This window comes from Berghia stephanieae, chromosome 9 (assembly GCF_034508935.2).
Source record: "Berghia stephanieae isolate SIO BIC M18660-M18661 chromosome 9, UCSD_Bste_1.3, whole genome shotgun sequence".
NCBI classification, from domain to species: domain Eukaryota; kingdom Metazoa; phylum Mollusca; class Gastropoda; order Nudibranchia; family Aeolidiidae; genus Berghia; species Berghia stephanieae.
In genome coordinates, this window is record NC_088368.1 from 27,357,023 (window position 1) to 27,379,944 (window position 22,922).

Consider the following 22,922-nt stretch of genomic DNA (forward strand, 5'->3'; position numbering starts at 1 on the left):
CTCTCTCTCTCTCTCTCTCTCTCTCTCTGTGTGTGTGTGTGTGTGTTTGTGTGTGTGTGTGTGTGTGTTGAAAAACGAAGTCAAAACAAGATTTTGTACGTTTCATGACAAGCAAAAGGATATTTTAGTATTTTTTCTCTTTTCATTCACCTTTTCATTCATTTGTTCTTACTCAAGAATATTAATACGTACATCTCTAAGAAAAACAAATTGTCGTTATAATTATTAATTCCTCTTCGTCAACAACACATACTCGTCTGTAGAAAAACAACACTCCGCCTAACACACCGTGCAAACCTTATACTGTTTACAAACAGAAACATCACACAAAGTATCTACACCATGAATACATTAATCAAATCAAACCAAAGCACGAAAAGCCAGTCAATGCTTCCCAACAAGTTGGTATTGATGGGGTAAGGGAAGTAAGGCAGGAAATAATACTTGAAAAACACGGTATGTATTGGTTACCTCCCCTGATCATCGGATTTTGGCACGCTGGCGATTCTTGCACGCTATTGAATTTAGCTTCTCTTGAGAGCGTTCTCGAATCCGGTGAATGCTGTAATCAAGTGTTTCAAAACTCTTTCAATGTTAGCTGCCCTCTCTTTGTTTTGAGGGGTTTTACGGTACTTGTGACACTTTAAACTTAAGGTCATTTCAGTGCCAGTAAAAAGGAAGATGCGATAGTAAAACAGAATCTAGATTTACATCTAAAACACCCAAGAAAAGGTCAGACATAGGGGATCGGACTGGGTCAAAAAGGGAACTGAGGAAGATTTCGAGAGTAGACTATCGATGTGCCTAGAGATTGCCTAAAAGTTACATCCGGACACAAGCTTGTGCGGCTATGTGCTCTTGTGGTATGACACCCGCTTTCAGATTGGAAGGTCCTGGGTTCGAGCCTCGCGCTCGGCGCATAGTCGAGTCCTTGGAAAAGGCTCTTTACTCACATTCTCTCACCGTACTCAGGTGTAAAATGAGTACCTGGCCATTAACAGCGTTGTCTTTGTCCGAAAATTGTAATATCGCCTAACAGGCGTAATGTCCCGTCCTCAATGTTAAATGTTGCTGTTGACCAGGGACCCCTTGTAAAGCGCTTTGAGCACATTTAGTGGATATTGCGCTCTATAAAAGCTCAATTTAAAAAAAAAAAAATTTAAAGCTCAGGATCCCATCAAGAAGGGTAATTTTTTTCCTTCGTCTTACTTGTTCTTGTTTTTATGGGGTTTACAGCGCTTGCGACACTATTAGGTCATTTCAGCATCGGTAAAAAGGAGGATAATAGAGAAAAAGTTAAAGATCTGAAGTTAAAAGTATTAAAGAAAAAGCAAGACAAAGGGGACTGGTTCAAATAGTATAGGGAACAGTAGATTCAACGAGCAAGCCACCAATGTACCTATTTTGGCATTGCCTAAAAGTCCCATCGAGGCACAAGAAAAGGGTCTCACTAGGAATGATACACTCTTGACTATCTCCCTCCCAACAAAGGATCCTGGCTAGGACATGAACAAAAAACAAAAAACCGGAGCAATCTCAATCCAGAACAAAAATAGAGAGCACTATGGATAATCGGGAAAACAGATAAGGGGGATAGACAGACACAGCAGTTGACATCTCTGCCCACTATGGAGGTCAGAGCGTTCCACCCAAAAAAAACACAGACTAAAGCAGTTATATAGCGCAATTTCCACTAATCATGCTCAAAGCGCTTTACACTGGGTCCCTGACCAACAGCAACACATAACACATAGTACGAGACATGACGCCTGTCAGGCGATATCAAATTTTTATTTTCAACAGAGACAACGCTGTTAACAGCCAGGTACTCATTTTACACCCGAGAACAGTGATAGAATGTGAGTAAAGAGCATTTTCCAAGGACTCAACTATGCGCCGCTCGGGACTCGAACCCAAGACCTTCCAATCCGAAAGCACCTACTTGACCACATTGCCGCACACAAATCTGCTGTAAATGTTTACCAAAAAAACTCCCAACACCTTTGTTTTGAAGGAGCATAATTAATTTATTCACAGAATATAATCATTATTATCAATACATGTCAACATGTAGTAATGCATGGCAACAACGATTGCAAAATTGAAAGAAATTATATTTTTTAAAAAACAAAAAACATTAACAAACAACAACAACAATAGCAAAGGAGAAGGCTACACAAAGCCTTAATAGAGTATTGCACATGTTAATCATAATTTACAAATATTATTTACTATTCTTATTATAGACATTGTCAACGAGCTAATAATATAATTAATATACAACTCAGTCGTATTCGACAAAAAAAACAAAAAAACAAATTTTGGCCAACTTTTTATCTTTTTAATTTGGCCAGAAAACATTAACTTAAAGAATCAATGAATTAAAATGATCCTCAACTTGTTAAAGGTTAACGATCATTTTATTTGATCCATTGACATTTCAAGTAAATATTTTAAAATGTTGAGGATCCATCCGTTAAACCCATCGATGTTTGAGATAAATATTTTCATGCCAAAATATTTTTACGTTGTTTTTTCTTACATTTTTTTTTCAATATAGTGTAGAACTTTGGCCTTTTTTTATCATTACAGTGATGGAAAAGAATTCGAAGGTTTGAGCGTTTCATCAAAACCGAAACAATTTGGATTAAAAAATAATTAAAAATCTTGCTTTTTGTTTTTTTGTTAAAGACGATTTACAATATTTGAAACCTATATTATGTTAATACTAATATTATGTTTATAACGTTTAAAAGATAGAGAAAAACAAAACAAAAAAAAACAACACGATAGTTAAGTTGAAACCTTGCATCAGTGGATTTGAGGAGTCTCATCAGAAACTCTGGCCTGCCTGACAATGTGGCCTTGAATAAGTAAGGCATTGTACATTATCTCACTCGACTTAGGTGTAGGATGATCCGAGAATCTGACTTTTGGCAGAGGCAAATAAGAAAAAAAAAAGTAAGCATCCATTTTAATAAACTGGAAGTGTTGAAATACTTTGTAAACAACTGGAAGAGGATTTGAGAAAATAAAAAGGTTTCAAATGGAAAGAAGCTGAGAAGATGGCACAAAGCCGAATTAGATGGAGGAGGTTAGTCAATGGCCAACTGAAGTGAAGGGCCTATGTAATCTAGTTATTTATTTTAAAATTAAGCCTAATAACCAGACCTTCGCTAAGGACTATGTGAATATTTCCAATGTTTGATAGGTCATTGATAGTTTGCAAGGTTATCACATTTGTAATTTTCTTTTTTAAAGAAAGAGAGAAAGAAAAAGCAATTTATTAGTGCTGTAGGAAACTCTTATAATAATAATAATAATAATAATAATAATAATAATAATAATAATAATAATAATAATAATAGCAGCAATAATATTAATAATAATAATAAAAGCAATAATAATAATAATAATAATAATAATAATAATAATAATAATAATAATAATAATAAAGAATGATATAAACAATAACAATAATAATACAAATACAACTTTGTATTTCAATGATAATGATCTACATATAAACAGAGATATACATCATACTATATTTACATCTTACAGATTACACCAGGCTGTTCTTCATTATTTAACATCTGGCGTCATGGCAAATATCATCTATACATCATATCATATCATATCATTATGTGCATCTATGAAACATGAATTGTTTGTTTGAACATTTTTACAACTTGAACGGAACTTGTGGCAGTTGGTTTATTTTTAAGGGTTTTACGGCGCTTGCAACACTTGAGGTCATTCTAGCATCAGTAAAAGATGAAGATGAAGAAGAAGGAAACATTAAAACATGACAGATCTGCTCCTACAAGCATCCAATACAAAGGGACAAAAGGGTAGAAATTCAAGAAGACAACAGATGAAGACACAACACTCGTGTGTATAATTTGAGACCATATTAATGTCCCACCTGCTCTTTACTCAGATTATCTCACTGTACTCAAGTTTAAAACGAGTACCTGACCGTTAACAATGTTGTTTCTGTCGAAAAAAAATAATAATGTGTAATATCGCCTGACACTGACAGTTGTCGTGTCTCTTTCTCCATTTCAAGTGTTGCTGTTGGGTAGTGTATACTTGTAAAGCGCTTTGTTGAGCACGTTTAGTGGATATTGTGCGCTATATAAATGCTCACTAAGAATATAATATAAGAGATTGTGTAACAATTTGGCATTTCATTTATCATCTACTCTACAATCTTAAGGAAAAAGACTGTATGTTTACTTGGAAAAAGAGGCCACATACGGTCTTTTTCCTTAAGGCAGCAGTTCTGTGAAAACAGAATTTTAACTTGAGTGCGAAGACCTTCTTTGTTGGCCTTTGTTCCACATTGATACCTATTATTTACACGTTTCATAACTCAAGTTCACCAGTATAAAGTGAGGAAACTTGACACCTATTTCATTTAGGTCTATGTCAATCCTGTAACATTTTCACATAAATTAAGAAGAACGGGGGGAAATGGACAAACAGTGGACATTGGATTTATAGGTAATGACAGTCAATTTACAAGATTGATATAACTAAAGCCTCTCTATCTTTAATGCACGGTGACATGTCCTTTTCAAACATGCATAATTTTTTTTTTAATTTTAAAACCCCATAAAAATAGCACTTTGGTCCTGAATAGTAAGAAAATGCAGTCTGAGCATTTCAAGATGGAATATAATAAATTACCTATTTGACAAACATTCAATGCCAACAAAAATAGCATGTACTAATGACAACTAGTACGAATACAAAATAATATTTTACTTGTCTGTTCACCAGTGGATCTTTTCAAATTCCAGACCGTAAGAGTAATAATTGTAAATCATGGGTAAAAACCTGAAAACGGTTTTACATGTAAGAGTGAATGAGCACTGATGGAAAAGCTGAGGACATTCCCCTTTGTAATAATTATGATAACACAGATAAAAAAAACAAAAAAAACCCAAATCATTGTGCGCATAATTCAAACTTGCTTATTTCTTGACTAATGATTCAGATAATGGTTTGATAAATGCTTTAAAACCTATGTGATGTTGTATAATTTAGAAAAGAAAAAAACCCGATCGTAATAATACTAATAATTTGCTATTTTGTTTGGTCTTATCATTGTTGACAATAACGGGCAACTGAAAAAATATTTATTCCATTTCCTTTCATTTTGGGTTATTTTTTTGTATTTTTAATTCACTCAACCCTAGCCATCTACTTCTGTGCTGTCCACTGCAACTAGACATACAATGAAATTCACGCATTCATATAAAAGCACACTCAAAAACACTGATGTACAAACTAAAACATCTTCAAATATTAATTTAAACCTGACACTATCAAAGACTGGAACTTTCTTCCCGAATCATGTGTGAACACAACAGATTTAGAAACATTCAAACGAAGACTATCAAACTTCTTCAAACACATGGCTGTCACATATACAAAAAACGCAGAATTTAGTCTTCGTATAAGATTCAGATACCTCAAGAGATTTTGGTATTATTAAATATAAATGAGCAAAAAAATATACCCAGTGACTCAACCTAAAAAAAATAAATTGTCATGTACATAGTTTGTTCAACTAAAACTATCATGTAAAAATTTGAAACAGTAGTTTTAATAATATACATACAATTTGAATCTGAAAAATGATTGGGTAAATGTAGCAACAGTCAAATACCGAGATAGTCGATGTTAGGGTATCTGGAGGAAACGCGAATTTGGTCAATTTGGCCCCCTGAAGAATAGAAATATAGTTATCTTATCTGTACGACCTGCAGCTTTGTCATTCCCATTAACTTCCAACACACAGTGGGAAAACATGGATTACGATTTGGCCAGAAGTTCTTCAAATATCGAGCGATTTAAATGACCTTCATCTTGGCAAAAACTCTCATACCGGGAACCTTCCACAAAGTCCCATGTTTGAGAGTTTTTGCCAAGATGAGGATCCTTTAAAACGATCGATATTTGAAGAACTAGTTTTCTGCCAAATTTTTGGCTACGTGATATTCCAGAGTTTGGCAGTTAACTGGTTAGTGTGAGTTTAGCAAGAACTAGTTTTAAGCCCTGCCATCTCTAACGCCAATTCCTTGTTCCCAGCATTCAACGACTGTCTCTGTGTAGCCAGCGCACGACCCTTCAGCTCAGCCAGAGCAAGGAGTAACTTTTGGTTTGCCAGGTCCAGAGTTCGTATCCTTTGTTCCTGCACCTCGATGACCTGTTGTTTCTGCTCTACGGCCTGAGCCATCTCCTCCTGTTCCTTCTTGAGCTCGTCTTCGATGGATGAGAGTCTGAAATGAAAATAGTAAATACAACATAATATAAATAAAAGAAAAGAAATATAAACATCAACATATTATGTGATAATACAACTTTAGTAAATTTCAAGTTTAGTTTTCATACTGAGGGTCCCGAAAGCTCAGTTGGTAGAGCACTCGGTTCACACACAAAGGGACCAAGACGGATCCCGGGTGCAGTCAAGATTTTTTTTCTGACCCCTCTGTCCACCCAGCAGTGATTGGCTAGCTGTATCTGTTAGATCTGGTACTTTGCGATAGACTAGCATCCTATCAAAAGGGTAGCAAGCAATTGCTATTGTCCATTTCACGCTATAGAAACCAGGATAAACTCTGGCTCCATGGACCACTTTACTTTTCATACTGTAACTTTTTAATCTGCAAACATTTTTCAGTAATTTAAATGTGTTCCTTGCTTTATTAACTCACTCAACCCTAACACCGACTATATCCTTAGTTTACGTGGGGTTACTTTTACCCCATGCCTATTTATTACATTTTAATGAGACAAATTATAGGCGTAGTATCAAAGCTAATGTTTTTAGTTTTGACATGTTACCGGTAGTTGAATAAAACTATCTATGCACATGCTCATTTTTAATACAATTTTTTTTTATTTTGAAAAGTAGCAAAAATCTATAGGATTGAGTGAGTTAATGCGTCTATGAATCTCTCTCAGCTAAACCACTTCTGTATGGATCCGAATGATGGAGGATGGATGACAAGACAGCGATATGAACAAGTTGTCTGCATTTCATACAATACCTCAGAAGGGTCATGAACATATACTGGCCGAATAGAATTAAAAATAAAAGTCTGCTAGATTAATGTGGAGTGGATTGTATAAAGGACATCATCATGAGATGAAGGTGGAGACGGATAGGGAAACACAACAAGACTACCCTACATCGGACACCACAAGGAAAAAAGAAGAGGAAGGCCCCAGGCAACATGGAGAGAGTGATGGGAGAGTGGAGGGGGAGAAACATAGAGCTCATTAAAGATGACATCGCTTACAGACAGAAGAAGATAGAGGTCCTTCGTTGCTGCCCTACATGTCAACAGGCATTGCATAATAGGCAGTAAATTTAAGTATATATGTGGCCAAATGGAACCAAAAAAACCAAAGAGGAATAAGTACATTGGAATCATTTTGAAACTTTGAAATCTCCCCTCACCTGGAAATGATCTCCTTCATTTTGACATCTTTTTCCTCCTGTTCCCTCCTCATCTTCTCCTCAGACTCTGTCAGTCTGGACTGCCATTTATCCATCAGAGTATGGGTGTCCACCTCGTGGTCCAGCAATCTCATCTCTGCCTGCTGGAGACGTTCTTGGGCTTCCAGCAGCTGTTGGCGTAGGCTGTGGACCTCGGTCTCATACTGGGAACATGAGGGAAAGAGTCTGATATCAAAATGTTTTGATGATGATGTGACATAAAAAAGAAAGAATTTTTATGTTATGACTGAAGACCAAGAGCTAGAGCTCAGCTAGTTGCTCGATTCAATGAATGATTCAGGTTTTTCCTAGTCATTCCAAAAACACTTTTGTGACACTAAAAGGTCATTTCAGTACCAACGAAAAAAAAAGGACAATGATGTTATAACTATAATCTAAATAAAAAAAAAAAAATAGATGAAGGGAGTTGATCGGCGGTTGATCTGTAGAGACCAAATAAAAATCCTATCCAGGCACAGGCACAGTACTGTTAATAGCAGCGGCTCAGCGGTACGGTCTTTGCTTCGTACCCAAAAGGTAACGAGTTCGAGCACCCGCCGCTGCTTTGTGTGGCCTTGAGCAAGTGCCCTAGCTCACTTTGAGGCGCTGCACTGCGGCTCACACCTGGGTTATTCCAGTCTTCCCTTGGATTAGACCCTAAAGACAAATTTCCCCTTGGGGATGAATAAAGGGAATTTTTTTCTTTTTCTTTTTAGAAAGGATAAAAATAGCAGTCTAATGCTTAAAAAACTAAATCCAATGTACAAATATAGATATAAAATGTTACAAATATACAGCGTAACACAAGTGGTGAGAAAATAACCGTAAAATAAATAATTGCGAAAAAGTGGGATGTGCACTGCACTGAGGAGTACATGTGAACCAGGGAAAGATCCCATCTGTGGTCCCTTTCTAGAATGAGGTGAGGTAGAATGATAAATACATTCTGATTTTGAAAATTATGAAAAATGATCAAATCCAGGGAGGGAATTCAGGCCAAATAATAAAATCTTAAAAAATATACCAAGTAATAATATAAATATTATGAATAGGAGTTTTGCACCCCTTACAGCAATGGTAATATCAGTGCTTGGGAAAATAGATTACACACATTTAGAATGCACAGTTTGGGATTCTTCAACGACCAAGTGACTCTTCAAGTAACAATAGCTTCAGAACAATTAAAAGAAAAGGGAGTCTTGTCTAAATAATAATCTAATAACAAATAGTGTGCTTATATGCAAATCTGCCTAGACTTTAAATTGGAAAAATTTGTAGATTCCAAGAGTGAAAGCACAATACAGACATTTTAACTAGCTTTAATAATAACCAAATTGTCTTTAATATGTTAAAATGATGCTTTAAACCCCTTTATATACCAATTGTGGCATAAGACCTTCGTTTTCAGGAAGTTTTACGGAATTTTATGAAAGATCTTTATGTTGTTCTCAGGTTAGAGAGCCCAAAATTTGCAGTACTACGAAATGTTCATATGTGAACAACTAGAGTTTTTATATAGCGCAATATCCACTAAATGTGTTGAAAGCACTTTACAAAGGGTCCCTGACCAACAGCAACACGTAACATGTAGAATAAAACATGACGCCTGTTAGACGAAATTACAAATTTTTTTTTCTGACAGAGACAACGCTGTCAACGGCAAGGTACTCATTTTACACCTGAGTACGGTGAGAGAATGTGAGTAAAGAGTCTTTACCAAGGACTCACCTATGCGCCGAATAAGGCTCGAAACCAGGACCTTCCAAACCAAATGCGAGTGTCATACCACTAGACCACATAGCCGCTTTCACACACACTCACCTCTTTCTTTGTTTTCTCCTGCTCCTGCAATTTCCTTTGTACAGAACTAATCCCCATATGAACAGCTGACTGCGGTGACAATCTTCGATTAGATGAGGACAACGAAGATGCTGAGCTTCTACCCCCGTCTGTATCAGCATCTCGGGACAGTGACCCGCTTGGGGATAGAGAACTATCCGGGTGACTTAATAATGAATCCACTGAAGTTCTTTTCATAGCTTCAACAGTTGTTGGTTTTTTGGTTATGAGAACGCTTAGGTCCATACTTCTCGACGCAGGATACGAGGATCTGCCTGAAGCAGCATTTCCGTCACCTCCTCTACTATTTGCGCAACTGAGATTTGGAGATCCTGAGGGTGAATGGTAGGAAAGGGATCGAGATGGGGTAGGGGGTGGGCTGTTATTGCTTCCCATAGATGGTGAGTGGGGGATAGGATTGGCAACGCTGAAGCTTGAGGTGAGAGATGACCCTGAGTATTGTTGCATTTGCTGGGATATTGCATTGATGTGGCCCTCGCTGCGACTTGAGAGTCTAGAAGCAAAAGAGCTGTTCGCATTAGGGCTGTTTGGTGGAGGGGCGTTATGGTACTGGATTTGATGGTTGCTGTTCTTTCGGTTGGATGATGACGATGATGTGGAGTGGACATGTTGGCGCCTTGAGCTGTTGTCAACTTGATTTAGGCTAGATCTGGAAGAGGTGGTGTTGTTGTTGAGAGAAGTAGCAGAGCCAGTTTGGTTTTCGGTTAAGTTTAACGGCAGTCCTATTCCTCCTATAGACCCACTGGAACCGCTACGATTTGGTCGATGGGCTGGGTGGTGCTGATTTTGTTGCTGGTGGGCGTGGCTAAGACTGCTGAGTGAGCTGCTGCTTGAGTCTGAATTAGAGGGTGTGGTCAATCCCCATGGCTGGGATTGGGATGACAGAGGGGCGGAGCTTATGCTATGTGTAGAGCTAGAGTCCTGCATACTTGTCAAAGAACTATTGTTGATATTGTTGTTGTTCGGCTTTTGATTATTTGAGCGAAGTAGAGATTGAGGGGAAGATTCTGTACTGCTAGAACTGTTGCTAGTATCATGTGATGAGTTGCTAGATTGTCTCTCCATGTGTCGTGCAACTTGCCACGTTTTGGATGACGTGGAGGTTGGGGTTATGGCTGAATTGTTATTGTTATTGGTGTTTGAAATGCTAGTTTTTATAATGTTATTGGCATTATTAGCACCGGTAGACATTTTATTGTTGTGAAGTCTCTGACTATGCAAAGGACTGGATTGGTAGCTTCCGATTTCAATAGGTGGGGAATCTATTGCAGTTTCAACAGAATTTAGATTGGGTTGTTGAAATTGTTGAATTAGTTTCTGGGGTTTCCTTGACACTGCTGGTCTCGGTGCTGTGGCATATTTGCTAGCACCGTCTACACTAATTGAGTGTTGCAGCTGTTGCTGTCGCTGGGCAATCGTGGTGGAGGCGGTTGTGTGACGGAGTTGAATTTGGCCAGACTTGTCCGTTGTGATGCCAATTGAGTTAGGGTTGCGGGGTGGGTAAGTAGGTCGTTGGTTTGCAGTGGTGGGATGATCACCCGCTTGAGTCGTATTGGCAGAGGAGTAAGTCTGCTGGGAGAATTGGCGTTGCAGGAAAGCATTTCTGGAGGCAGCAGTCTTGGGAGGAACCGCAGGTGAGCTGGAGGAGGCAATGGCCTCTCTAGGGGGAAGTGGAGGACTTGAGTTGTTCGTGTTGGAGTTTTCGATGTTGACATAGTTCGGATCCTGATAGCTAAGATTTTTGTTTCGGGCATGCTTCCTTGGAAACGTGCTACACCCGTTTATGGCAGTGAAGGTGCTGTTGTTATTATTATTGTTGTTGTTTGTATTAGTTGAGACTGGGAAAGTAGTTTGGTATGACGACGATGATGATGTTGTTGTTGACATTGCTGATGAAAACGATGGATTTTGGGTTGACGACAATGATGTTGAAGCCTTGTTGAAATTATGAGTGTTTGATGAAGAAGAAGATGATGATGATGAAGATTTATTTACAGATGTTGAATACTGTTTTCTACTTACAGAGTTTGATGAAAAAGAGGGGTGAGCTGAAGAGCTTGTAGAGCGGTATCCGAGAGGCGTTCCATTGGAGCCTTCCTCATCACTGCTCGAACTCGACAACTGAGAGAGTTTTTTAAGTGGAGCTATAGAAGTTTGGTAATCGGATGTCATAGCTGATGCTGAAATATTAGTGGATGCGGTGCTTGTCCGCAGGGGAGGCTTGTAGCCTCGTTTTCTGTGATGCCGAGATTCTTTGCTTTTCTCTCCTCCTCCACCACCACCATCATCGTCGCTGCTACTTGTAGAGGAAGAGTCATCACTGGACCTGCGCTGAACAGTTTTGGCATGACGCTGCCGTGGCGTGGGCTGGGGAGGGGTGGAAACTGGTGACGGGGTGGCACCAGCATACCCTGATTTTGTGTTGAGGATCGATTTGACAACAGGTGGACGATATGGTAGTTGTTGAGGATGGATTGAATATTGTGGCTGTTGCTGGAGCTGGTGGTTACGCTTTTGTTGATGGGAGAACAGGGGGTTGGCAAATGCCAAAGGCTGAACCTGTGAAAAAAACAGACAAGATATTTTGCTTGTTTACTTTTTATTAGAAGTTTCACAGATTTGATTTCTAAAAATTTATTAGTAAAAAACAAATTGTTTTGTAAGACACTGACAACACACGTAGGTCACATCAGCACTAGTAAAAAAGCAAGAAAATGGGATTTTTTTTTTAAATGTAGAGTTACAATTACAAGTAAAATCACCCAAGAAAAAGTAAGACAAAGGGGACTGGTTTATATACCATAAGTAGCAGACAGGTATTAATTTTACAACTGAGTGACTTGAGAGAATGTAAGTAAAGAGTCTTTTCCAAGGACTCATCTATGTCCTCCTCACAGCAGGACTCAAACCCAGGACGTTTCAATCCGAAGGTGAGCATCATACCACTTGACCACATAGCCACAGGAGTGAGTAGAATTGAACTGCAAAACTTTTAACTTTTAACTCCCTTTTGTGAAAAATGTTTAGAATCTAGAGGGCCAAGAATCTGGGTGGTTGGCATGTATTCAGGACAGCTATGATCCCAACATAACATCAGATGGGGGGTAAATACGTAATGATTGATTGCATAGAAACCTGCCACTTACAGCTTGTGTGTACTGTATCACAGGTGATTTAGCCAGTTCTGCACTCGACTCAGCACTATGACCTTGACCCTGAGAGGAGCCAGATTCCACTGGAGACTGACTATGGCTGAAAGACTGGTAGCCTGATGACCCAACGGTGGACGACTGACCTCCTATGGATGCCTACATTGAGAGGGAAAAAAAACAATAACAGAATTTTTTTTTTAAAAAACAACAAAAATAATCCAAAATTTACAGCCATGTAAAATTATATAATTTAGTTACTGAACTCAATGAGTAACCTTAAACTCAAAAAAATCTCCCATAATTAAAAGTTTACTTCTTTACAAATCAATTTTCACTTAACTAGGTGTGATACTAAGCATCGCACACTCTTTACTTGTACTTCAACAAGAACCCATGATTAACTCACTCAACCCTAACACTGACTACATCCGTAGTTTACCCGGGTTACTTTTACCCCATGCCTATTTATTACATGTTTCTGAGACAAATTATAGGCGGTATTATCAAAGATAATGTTTTTAGTTTTTACATGTTAATAGTAGTTGAATAAAACTATCTATGTACACGTTCATTTTTAATACATTTTTTCCAATTTTGAAAAGTAGCGAAAATCTGTTGGATTGAGTGAGTTAATACAAGATGATGTAACTTACCTGACTTCCAATGGTGGTGTTAGCAGCGTCCACGCCATCCAGAGACATATCGTTGATGTCCTCATCCATAAATGGAATAAGGTCAATGTAATCCCCATTCAAATTATCCGCTGCATTCACCATCTGTATCCAGGACTCGTTAATCCGTTCCTGACTGGCCTCAATCCTACTCACACTGGCCACGGATACGTCTGCAACCGTAGGCCTCTCAGTCCTGGCCTTGGCAGCAGCCATTTCTTTCAGTCTCTTCATTTCCTCGTCGCCTGAATACGACCTTGACCGTGACCTTGATTTCAATACAGCATTGTCAGAACTCTTATCCCTGTGAGGTAGTGTTGTGTTCCCACTGACAGTGGTGCTACTGCTATTATTTTCCGAGAACGCTGGTAAATCGTCCATGGACTCTCCGCAGTGTCGTAACATGTCCCGAAGAACTTCCGTAGGTGAGGATGGAACTGCTCGGATGTCTGTAGAATTTGAGGCCGACTTAGCGGCAACTGGTGGTTTTTCAGCCCTTGGATTGGATTTGATATCGATAGGGAGAGAGTTTGGTTGCTGCTGTTGTTGTTTGGCTGCAGGCATCCCTGGAAGATTCATCATGTTGTCGTATATTTGAGATCTTCTTTGTGGTTTTTTCTGGCCAATATTAGGGTCATTGAAAGCATTGGATAGTGTGTTCAAGAAGTTGTTCATCTCTTCAAATTCTGTACCAGATGTTTTCTGTTGAAAAAAATGTATTTAAATAATGACCATGATGTATAAAATTTAACAAACTTTTTTATTTCCTCCTTGCCGGTTTGTTTATGGTTTTTTAATTTTTTTACGGGTGACATCTGTAAAAAAGTAAGAGTATGGGATATAAAAAAAATAATCTTGATTTACAATTCAAAGCACCCGCGAAAAAGTAAGACAAAAGGAACTGGTTCAAAAAAGGGAACAGAGAGAGATTCCAAGAGCAAATCCTTAATATACTCTGAGATTACCCAAAAATCCCATCCATACACAAGTACAGGATTAATCAAAAAGGAATTCACTCAAACGTAAAAAAAAAAAAACCCACAAAAACTATAACTATAAAAATCGTAAAAGACATATAATTATTATGTCTCTTTAATTACCCACCTGTGCATATTTTTCTCGACACTCCAGCAACATACAGTGCAAAACAGACGATTCCTTCCCCAAGTCGATGTCTCCGTCGTACTGAAGGAAATCATTGCCAGCATCTTGACTCTGAAAGCAAATAAATTATCAAATAAATTAACCATTTACAAAAAATCAAATTTGACTCAATATTCATATCAGCCCAATTGCAAAAAAAGGATGTCAAAGATTAATTTTCACTTAAAGATTTGCTAATTTATTATATCATTAAAACTGGATAAAACGATTTAAAAATTGAGGCTTTTATTCAAAAATATGGATTAAAATTGTGTACTCCCCCCTCCCCCCCCCCCCCCCCCCCCCCAAAAAAAAAAAAAATAATAATAAATAATAAAACAAATAACTAAATAATTAATGAGTAAGAAAAACAATTTTAAACTCAAACAACCACACCTATATTTCACAATTATTTCATCATCAGCTGGTCGAGGAAGGATTTAATTTGCGGGTTATTCCCGTCTTCCCTTGGAATAGACCCAAGAGACAAATTTCCCCTATGGGATGAATAAAGGGAATATTTGTTGTTTTTTAAAATTTACTCTTGTATTATACTTTCTACTTTGTCTGGCACTGTATCATAAACACCTTTTTTTTTCAGAATTTTACGTAAGAAAATTGACAACTTACAGAAATATTATGCAGAAAAGTCTTCATGTTGTCTTCCTCCCTCTGTACAAAACTGTTCATAAAGGTCATGAACTCTTCTTTGGTCCCAAACCTGAGAATAAAAGGTTTGTTAAAATTGATGAAAAATAAGATTCAATGCAAATCTTGTTTTCCACTTCATTATCATCTATCTCATCATTTACGATGGTGAGAATCGCATATGCTCAAGATTGTCGACATAAATAAATAAATCAAATCAAATCACAAATACACGAAGTTAAAGCCATCAAGGACTAATCAGTAAAAAAAAATCTATGTAAAAACAACAACAACGACGACGACGATGATGATGATGATGATAATAATAATAATAATAATTCACAACAATAACAATAATGATGATAATAATAATAATAATAATAATAATAATAATAATAATAATGATGATAGTTATACTAATAACGATGATAGTAATACTAATAATGATGATAATAATACTTATAATAATACTAATAATAATAATAATAATAATAATAATAATAATAATAATAATAATAATAATAATAATAATAATAATAATAATAATAATAATAATAATAATAATAATAATAGTAATGATGATGATGATGATGATGATAATGATAATAAAGCGTTGTTAAAATATTATAACTTTTTTCATCAAAATCTCAAAGCAACATAAAGACAGATTTGTGAAAATCAATTTTGCCTATCTAAACTCTGATTCACTCACTGTGTGAAATTGGCAAGGGTCTGGATCGTTTTGGCAATCAGGGTCAGGTTCCTGGATGCCTTCTCTTGAGGATATTCTGGTGAGTGGAAAGACAAGGTAAGGTTTTTCTAAAGTACTTTCTCTTTCTCTCTTCATTAATCTTAACTACGCCACTACCACATTATCTCATTCGTCTGTAGTGTTTCTTTCATTCATCCTGTTTTGCTGATTAAGGGGAAACCCGAAACGTCTATTTTATCTGTTTTCGTATGTTAAATTGAAGCTTACATTCAATTTCTCATTGTTATTTATTTCTTTGAGCTTTGAGCAGCAACATTTACATTTCTCTCTTTAGTAGAATCTGTTTATGAAATTTTAATCAGGCCTGTAAAATGCCCATAACTTATGATTATTCCATCATTATACTCATAACAATTAGTGTGAAATACATATTCAATTAATTGTAGACATGATGCACAGATTGAGCTGTCAACGGCCAGGTACTCATTTTACACCTGAGTACGGTGAGAGAATGTGAGTAAAGAGTCTTTTCTAAGAACTCAACTATGCACCGAGCGAGGCTCGAACCCAGGACCTTCCGATCCGAAAGCGAGTGTCATACCACAAGACCACAGATGAGCCTACTGCCTTGATATCCGAACTACGATCCATGAAAGTCGCAAGACGTTTTTCTTAATTTTATCTTTAAAAGCTAATCCATAACAACACAACTGGTGAATGCAATTTCAAACTTACAGTAAAAACAAACCTAAGCAATGATTTCAAAAATTAATCTTAATGAATAGGATATACTTAGGATATTGTCCTTACACAGCATATGCGACCATCTACCTAAAAATGGTATTATGTGTAAGAGACTCTGATGCTCACATCAGTGAAATATAAGAACTTTGGATTAAGTTTATATATATATTTTTTTTTTTTGGGAGGGGGGGGGGGGGGGCACAATAGCTCAGTTGGTAGAGTATACGCTTTACATGGAGTGGTTGGGTAACTGGGTCTGTTAAATCCGGTAGAAAGTACTTTGTGATAGACTAGTGATTGCTATTGTCTGTTTACAGCTATAGAAACCAGAATAAACTCCAAACTCCATGGCATGGGCCTTATGGCCCTAAATTAAGCACTTTCAGTTTTCAAAGACACCATTTGGAATGGGTGTTTAGTTTTTACCCTTACCTTGTGTGAGATGGAAAAGGTTGGGATACAAAATGGCAGGGCAGAGAAATCTCAGGAAAATGCAACCACTGATTAGGTTGTCGCTGTAATCAGTTTTACCCCTGGAGTCACATTGGGTGCGGAGACTGGCAAATACCTCCCTCAATTCACTGAAAATGAAACAACAACAAATAGCACTGAACGACATGTGTTACGTTTGAAAATGATGACTTCTCATTTTCACCCTTCATAATAAATGAAAAAATGAAAATCAATGAAAATCTGTAATGTCATTTTATAAATTAATGGAAAAAAATTGTAAATAAAAAAATAATTCTTGGGCATGAATTTATAATATCTCTTAAAATACCCGACTTAAATATATTTATTAAAAACCGCAAAAAGCAGAAAACAAACAAAGTACGCTCTGGTTTAGTTGGTCAAGTCTGAATTGTCTTACTGTAATCAGTGCTGAAGGTGACATAAAGTGAAAAAAAGAGGAAAATTTTGAACGATTGCCCTTAAGCCCCATTTTTATTGCATTAACCCCCACTTTTAGAGCAATTCATACTCTAGCTTCTTCTGAAGAGTGGGAAACTGCACCGATTTGTTCCACCACATATCAAGTCTTTCACTGCCAGTACATTTGATTGAGGGGAAATGTAATTTTTTTCCCGCGAATCTTGGTGGAAAACCATCAGTACTGTGTGATAATCATCTGTCAACTAATCAAATCACTTTAATCATAATTTTCCCCCCACTTACTTTGGAAAATAACAACAGGAGTTGATGACCTTGACCCAGACCATCCCACAATACATCTCCAGGTTTTTCTGTTGACACTCCAGTAACTGGGGTGTGGTGACTTTAGTAGGGTCCACCTCGCAGTCCTCTGAGCTGAACATCAAATTACGGATAAACTCACCCAGAGTGTCTTGAAGGTACTGCAGATTGAATGGATAAATGGATTGATTATTTATCTATGTATTTTGTTTTTAATTGATAAATGTGTTGACTTGAGTTGATTTATAAAATGTTAATTCAAAAAAGAAAAAAAAAAATAGAATTTAAAATACTTCTTAAAAATGCAGGTGGTCTTATGACAGTGTATTTCAAATTGAAAGAAAATGGACTGTTAAGTTGGAAATAACTCCATGAATTTCTCACACGCTTACTACTGAAGTGGCTGAATGGTTATGAAATTGCTCTGCGACTTTCTATATTTTCCTTGGGCAAGATTATTAACTCCCAATTTACTCAATTTGGGACAACATGGGTGATTCCTGTTGACATCAGACATCTTGTTTGAGGAATTATCTATATTCCTTCGTGGAATGCCTAGGTGACGATAGCTTATGATGTTGTGGCGGAAGGGCATAATTTTTTTTTGTGGATTTGGTGGGCCTCACAAAGTCTGGCTCGAATCTAGTGCATATTGTCTCAAGTTAAAAAATCTCTCCAAGTGGCAATAATAATAATAATAATAATAATAATAATAATAATAATAATAATAATAATAATAATAATAATAATAATAGATCTTTATTGTCCATAAATATGGCAATTTGTCACTTGTTACAATGTTAAGTGATAAATATAACATTGAACAGATATTTCACTCCTACTTATTTTCTCTCTCTCTCTCTTCCTCTCTTTCTTTCCCACGTGCATTTCGTTTTCAATTTGTTACAATTGTGGCAATTCGATATGAAACACATTACACTATAAAGAAATTCTAATCTTATAAAGTAAACTGGCAGGGAAAACAAACCTTTTCTCCAACCAGTTTCATATAGGCCTCCATAGCCTTAGTCGCTATACTGTTACCTCGGAACGTCAGGTGTTCATCCTCTGCAGGAATAGAAAATGTCAAACAAAGTTGAGAGAAAAGAGAAAGGAAATCTGATTGGCTCAAGCAGTAGAGCAAGAAAACTTTCGCTGTTTTTTTTTGTTTTTAAGTGTTTTATGGCGCTTGCAACACATTTAGGTCATATAAGCGCCTGTAAAAAGGAAGAAAATGGGATAGTCAAAAGTTCTAGAATTACAATTAGGCACCCAAGAAAAATTAAGTCAAAGGGGAACTGGTTCAATTAGGAAACAGATGTAGATTCCAAGAGCACACGATTGTGTACTTAGTTTCAGGTCACCTAAATGTCTCATCCTAACTCAAGCACAGATCCCCACAAGAGGAACACACTCAAATGTTTACAGATCATAATCATATATATAATATTAAAAATAATACCGTGCATAACAGAGAGATGATTTACAAGACAAAAAAAATCATCTCCCAAAACTCTAACTGTACATTTGACTGTTTCCCTCCCAACCAGGGTATCCGGCCAGGGCCAGGACAAAACTAAGTAATCTCATTCCAAGACAAAAACAGAAAGCATCTTTGAAAACTGATATAGGCGGATAGAAGTGACAGTAAGTGCCTCCCTGCACACTATGGGAGGTCCGGAATCCCACCCAGAAACTTTCGCTGGGTGATTTCAATAGCAAACAGGCAGTGATAGGGTATCAAGGCATAATCTAGATATGATGGAGTGTTGCTTCAATTGGAAATAAAGTATAATATAACATATCATAGTATGGATTACTTAAGTCAAAAGACCTTTGAATACCCTGTGGAGAAAAAAAAAGGCACATAAATATTCTTCACAAGCTATTCCTCCAACATTAGGACTGAAATTTATAAAAACGGTTGCTTTCTCAGAACTTAAGAGAAATGAATTCATTGCCAGGTAACGTCATCAACAACATTCATCGGACGATTGGTCTTATTAAGGCGACCCCCTAAACACCCATCATTTCATATCATCTTGTTATTGTAACAGGTTTGCGTTCATGGGCTCAAAAGCCTTTTGCACCTTATTAATTCACATTTAGATTTTTGTTTTGTTGTTTTTAAGGGTTTTATGGCGCTTGCAACACAATTAGGTCATATCAGCGCCGGTAAAAAGGAAGAAAATTGGATAGTAAAAACAATCTAGAAGTACAATTAAAAGGACTTGAGGAAAAAGTAAGACATAGGGGAATAGTACATATAGGGAACAGATGTATAACCATACATTCAACTGTTTCTCCTCCAGCCAAGGACACTGGCCAGGGTAACGACAAAACTAAGTATGTCTCATTCCAAGACAAAAACAGAAAACAATTGTCAAACAGATACAGGGGGATAGAAGATACAGCAAGTACTTCCCTGCCCACTATGGGAGGTCGGGAACCCCACCCAGATATATATTTTTTTTTCAAACCTAACATATAGATCTCTAACTCACCCAATCTGTCTATCTCATCCATGGCAATATCACAGAGAAACTGACAGGCTTTTCCCTGTTTCTGTAGAATGTTGACGAGACTTGTAGCAAACTCTTCTTTTTCCCTTACGACCAGGACGGACTCCAGCATACTACAAATGGACAAGTAGTCTGTTGTCAGGTACTGTAGAGTGATAGGAAAAAAAATTAATTCTAAAATAAAAATAATACCATACCTGAAATCAAACTCTTCAAAAAAAAAAAAAAAAAAAGTATCATAATTTTTTTAGAAAGACACTTGGGGATATGTTAAGGATAATGTTTTTAGTCCACAACTTCCAGAAAAGACGGATGACATGAAAGATAGAATAACAGCTGCAATGTTAGACCGTGGCACCCTGAGGCATGTTTGGCAATTTTTTTCTCTCCTTGGTCTTCTCCTAATTTCACAATTTTATTTAGCAAGTCTTCTCTTTATTTCCTCAACACTTAAGACTCTTGACAAAACAATAATGATAATGATAATAATAATAATAATAATAATAATAATAATAATAATAATAATAATAATAATAATAATAATAATAATAATAATAATAATAATAATAATAATAATAATAATGATAATAAAAATAATAATAATAATAAAAAGAATAACAATAATAAGAATGATAATAATACTAATAATAATAATAATAATAATAATAATAATAATAATAATAGTAACAACAACAACAGTAATTGGATAACTACAAACCTTAATGAAAGACTGATAGGCATCTAAAGGCAAGATCTCCACCTTCTGCTTGCGTGCCTTGATACGGATAATGGGCAGCTCACTCTTGGTTTCTTTGCCGGCTTTTCCAACTGTGCCAGAATTACAAGTGATCCTGAAGAGGTTGGATAAAGATTGTTAAACAAAATGGTATGAAATCAATTTTATTGCTACAGAAATTAACAAAAATATGATGCAAAGCTTTGATAAAGGTACTTTTGCTTCGAACTCATATCATTTTTCCTTGTCCCCCCCCCCCCCCCCTCCCCCCAAAAAAAATAAAAAATAAAAAAAAATATATATATATTTTAACAATAAAAAGAATTTAACATTTATATAGTGCAATATCCACTAAACATGCTATACAATAGGCCTCTAGCCAACAGCAACACTTAATGTGTAGGATGGCACATGATGCCTGTTAGGCGATTTTTAATTATTTTTTTCCTGACCCCCCAGTTTGACTGAGTCAAGTCAGTTTATTTGAAGAAGAAGAAGAAGAAGAAGAAGAAGAAGAAGAAGAAGAAGAAGAAGAAGAAGAAGAAGAAGAAGAAGAAGAAGAAGAAGAAGAAGAAGAAGAAGAAGAAGAAGAAAAAGAAGAAAAAGAAGAAGAAGAAGAAGAAGAAGAAGAAGAAGAAGAAGAAGAAGAAGAAGAAGAAGAAGAAGAAGAAGAAGAAGAAGAAGAAGAAGAAGAAGAAGAAGAAGAAGAAGAAGAAGAAGAAGAAGAAGAAGAAGAAGAAGGAAGACATTACCATTTTTCAATCATCTGTCTGTTTTCGAGGTCTTCCACCACCAAATTGATGTAACCTGGAGATAAGGTAGAAATGAGAGAGTGAGAATACTTTCAACAAAGTCAACATAACATAGGATTTTGTCAATAGTTACATAAACATTTTTACACTATTATTACAAACGACCCTACAAACCACTTTCATCTCACAACATTTTCTTTTTAAAGATCACAAAAAAAAATTAAAAAAATAAAATCAACATCAATTTGTTAACATTCAAGATATGTTTTATATTATCAATATTTTTTTCTCTCTTTTTTTTCGGTCTCCAGATGGAATAATAGACTGATAGAATACTGTTCAAAAAGAAAAAAAATGCTTTGGTCACCAATTATTATTCACATTTGAGTCAAAAGGGAGTAATAAGCATTGAGTTAAGATTCTTACCCAAAGATACAAGTTTTGCAATTATTGTCACCCATTATACTACTTTATTTTAGAGTTGATGCTTGACTTTGTTAAGACTTGGGGCATAGTAAGAGTTGCTACACAGTTGATGCCTTTATTCTAAGATACAAGTTTTGCAATTATTGTCACCCATTTTACTACTTTACTTTTAGAGTTGCTTGACTTTGTTAAGACACGAGGCATAGTAAGAATTGCTAGCTCCACAGTTGATACCTTTATTCTATCTATGAATGAAGGTGGCGAGAGGCAAACTTACCAACTAATAAGTCTTTGTCCTTTTTCTTCTTTTTATCAGCTTCCCTAAACAGATTGATGGTAACCGTCTCTACGACTGGTAAACTTCTGTAATCACAAATCAACAAAAGAACAGGATAAACATTTGACCAAAATAAGGAAATTAAAAAATCTCAGCTTTTATACAATGCAAATCCACTAAACATGCTCAAAGCACTTTACTGGGGTTCCCTGACCAACAGCAACAAGTAGCATGTATAACAAGACATGATGCCTGTTAGGAGACATAACAATTTTTTCCGACATAAACAACGCTGTCTACGACCAGGTACTCATTTTACACCCGAGTACAGGGAGAGAATGTGAGTAAAGAGCCTTTTCCAAGGACTCAACTATGTACCGAGTGAGGCTCGAACCCAGGACCTTCCGATCCGAAAGTGAGTGTCATACCACTAGACCACATAGCCTCATAAATAAACTGGCAATGGTGTTAGAAAATCGAATAAAATATGAACAGGTGGGGAATTTTATCTTCTCATAGTGGGTAGGGAGGTTACTTCTATTCTCCCTATATCAGCTTTCCAACTTGTA

General features: G+C 36.4%; 1 protein-coding gene across 16 annotated transcripts in view; it reads right to left on the reverse strand.

Annotated features, from left to right (window-relative positions):
• Nucleotides 1-5,011: 5,011 nt before the first annotated feature.
• LOC144979975 (uncharacterized) overlaps nt 5,012-22,922 on the reverse strand; it is a 370,695-nt gene continuing 352,784 nt past the window's right edge. For 14 of the 16 annotated variants that reach the window (XM_078927344.1, XM_078927347.1, XM_078927348.1 and 11 more), the window contains 15 exons: nt 22,354-22,439; nt 21,651-21,705; nt 20,881-21,013; nt 20,145-20,307; nt 18,629-18,708; nt 17,623-17,801; nt 16,879-17,027; nt 15,703-15,778; nt 14,973-15,063; nt 14,304-14,414; nt 13,182-13,901; nt 12,523-12,684; nt 9,338-11,935; nt 7,478-7,680; nt 5,012-6,293 (listed from right to left, as the gene is read on the reverse strand). In XM_078927344.1, the coding sequence (XP_078783470.1) occupies nt 6,047-6,293; nt 7,478-7,680; nt 9,338-11,935; nt 12,523-12,684; nt 13,182-13,901; nt 14,304-14,414; nt 14,973-15,063; nt 15,703-15,778; nt 16,879-17,027; nt 17,623-17,801; nt 18,629-18,708; nt 20,145-20,307; nt 20,881-21,013; nt 21,651-21,705; nt 22,354-22,439 (5,053 nt within the window). In that variant the 3' untranslated portion in view covers nt 5,012-6,046. The remainder of the gene's footprint in view (nt 6,294-7,477; nt 7,681-9,337; nt 11,936-12,522; nt 12,685-13,181; nt 13,902-14,303; nt 14,415-14,972; nt 15,064-15,702; nt 15,779-16,878; nt 17,028-17,622; nt 17,802-18,628; nt 18,709-20,144; nt 20,308-20,880; nt 21,014-21,650; nt 21,706-22,353; nt 22,440-22,922) is intronic. The other 2 variants (XR_013646804.1, XR_013646803.1) reach the window with 1 other exon arrangement.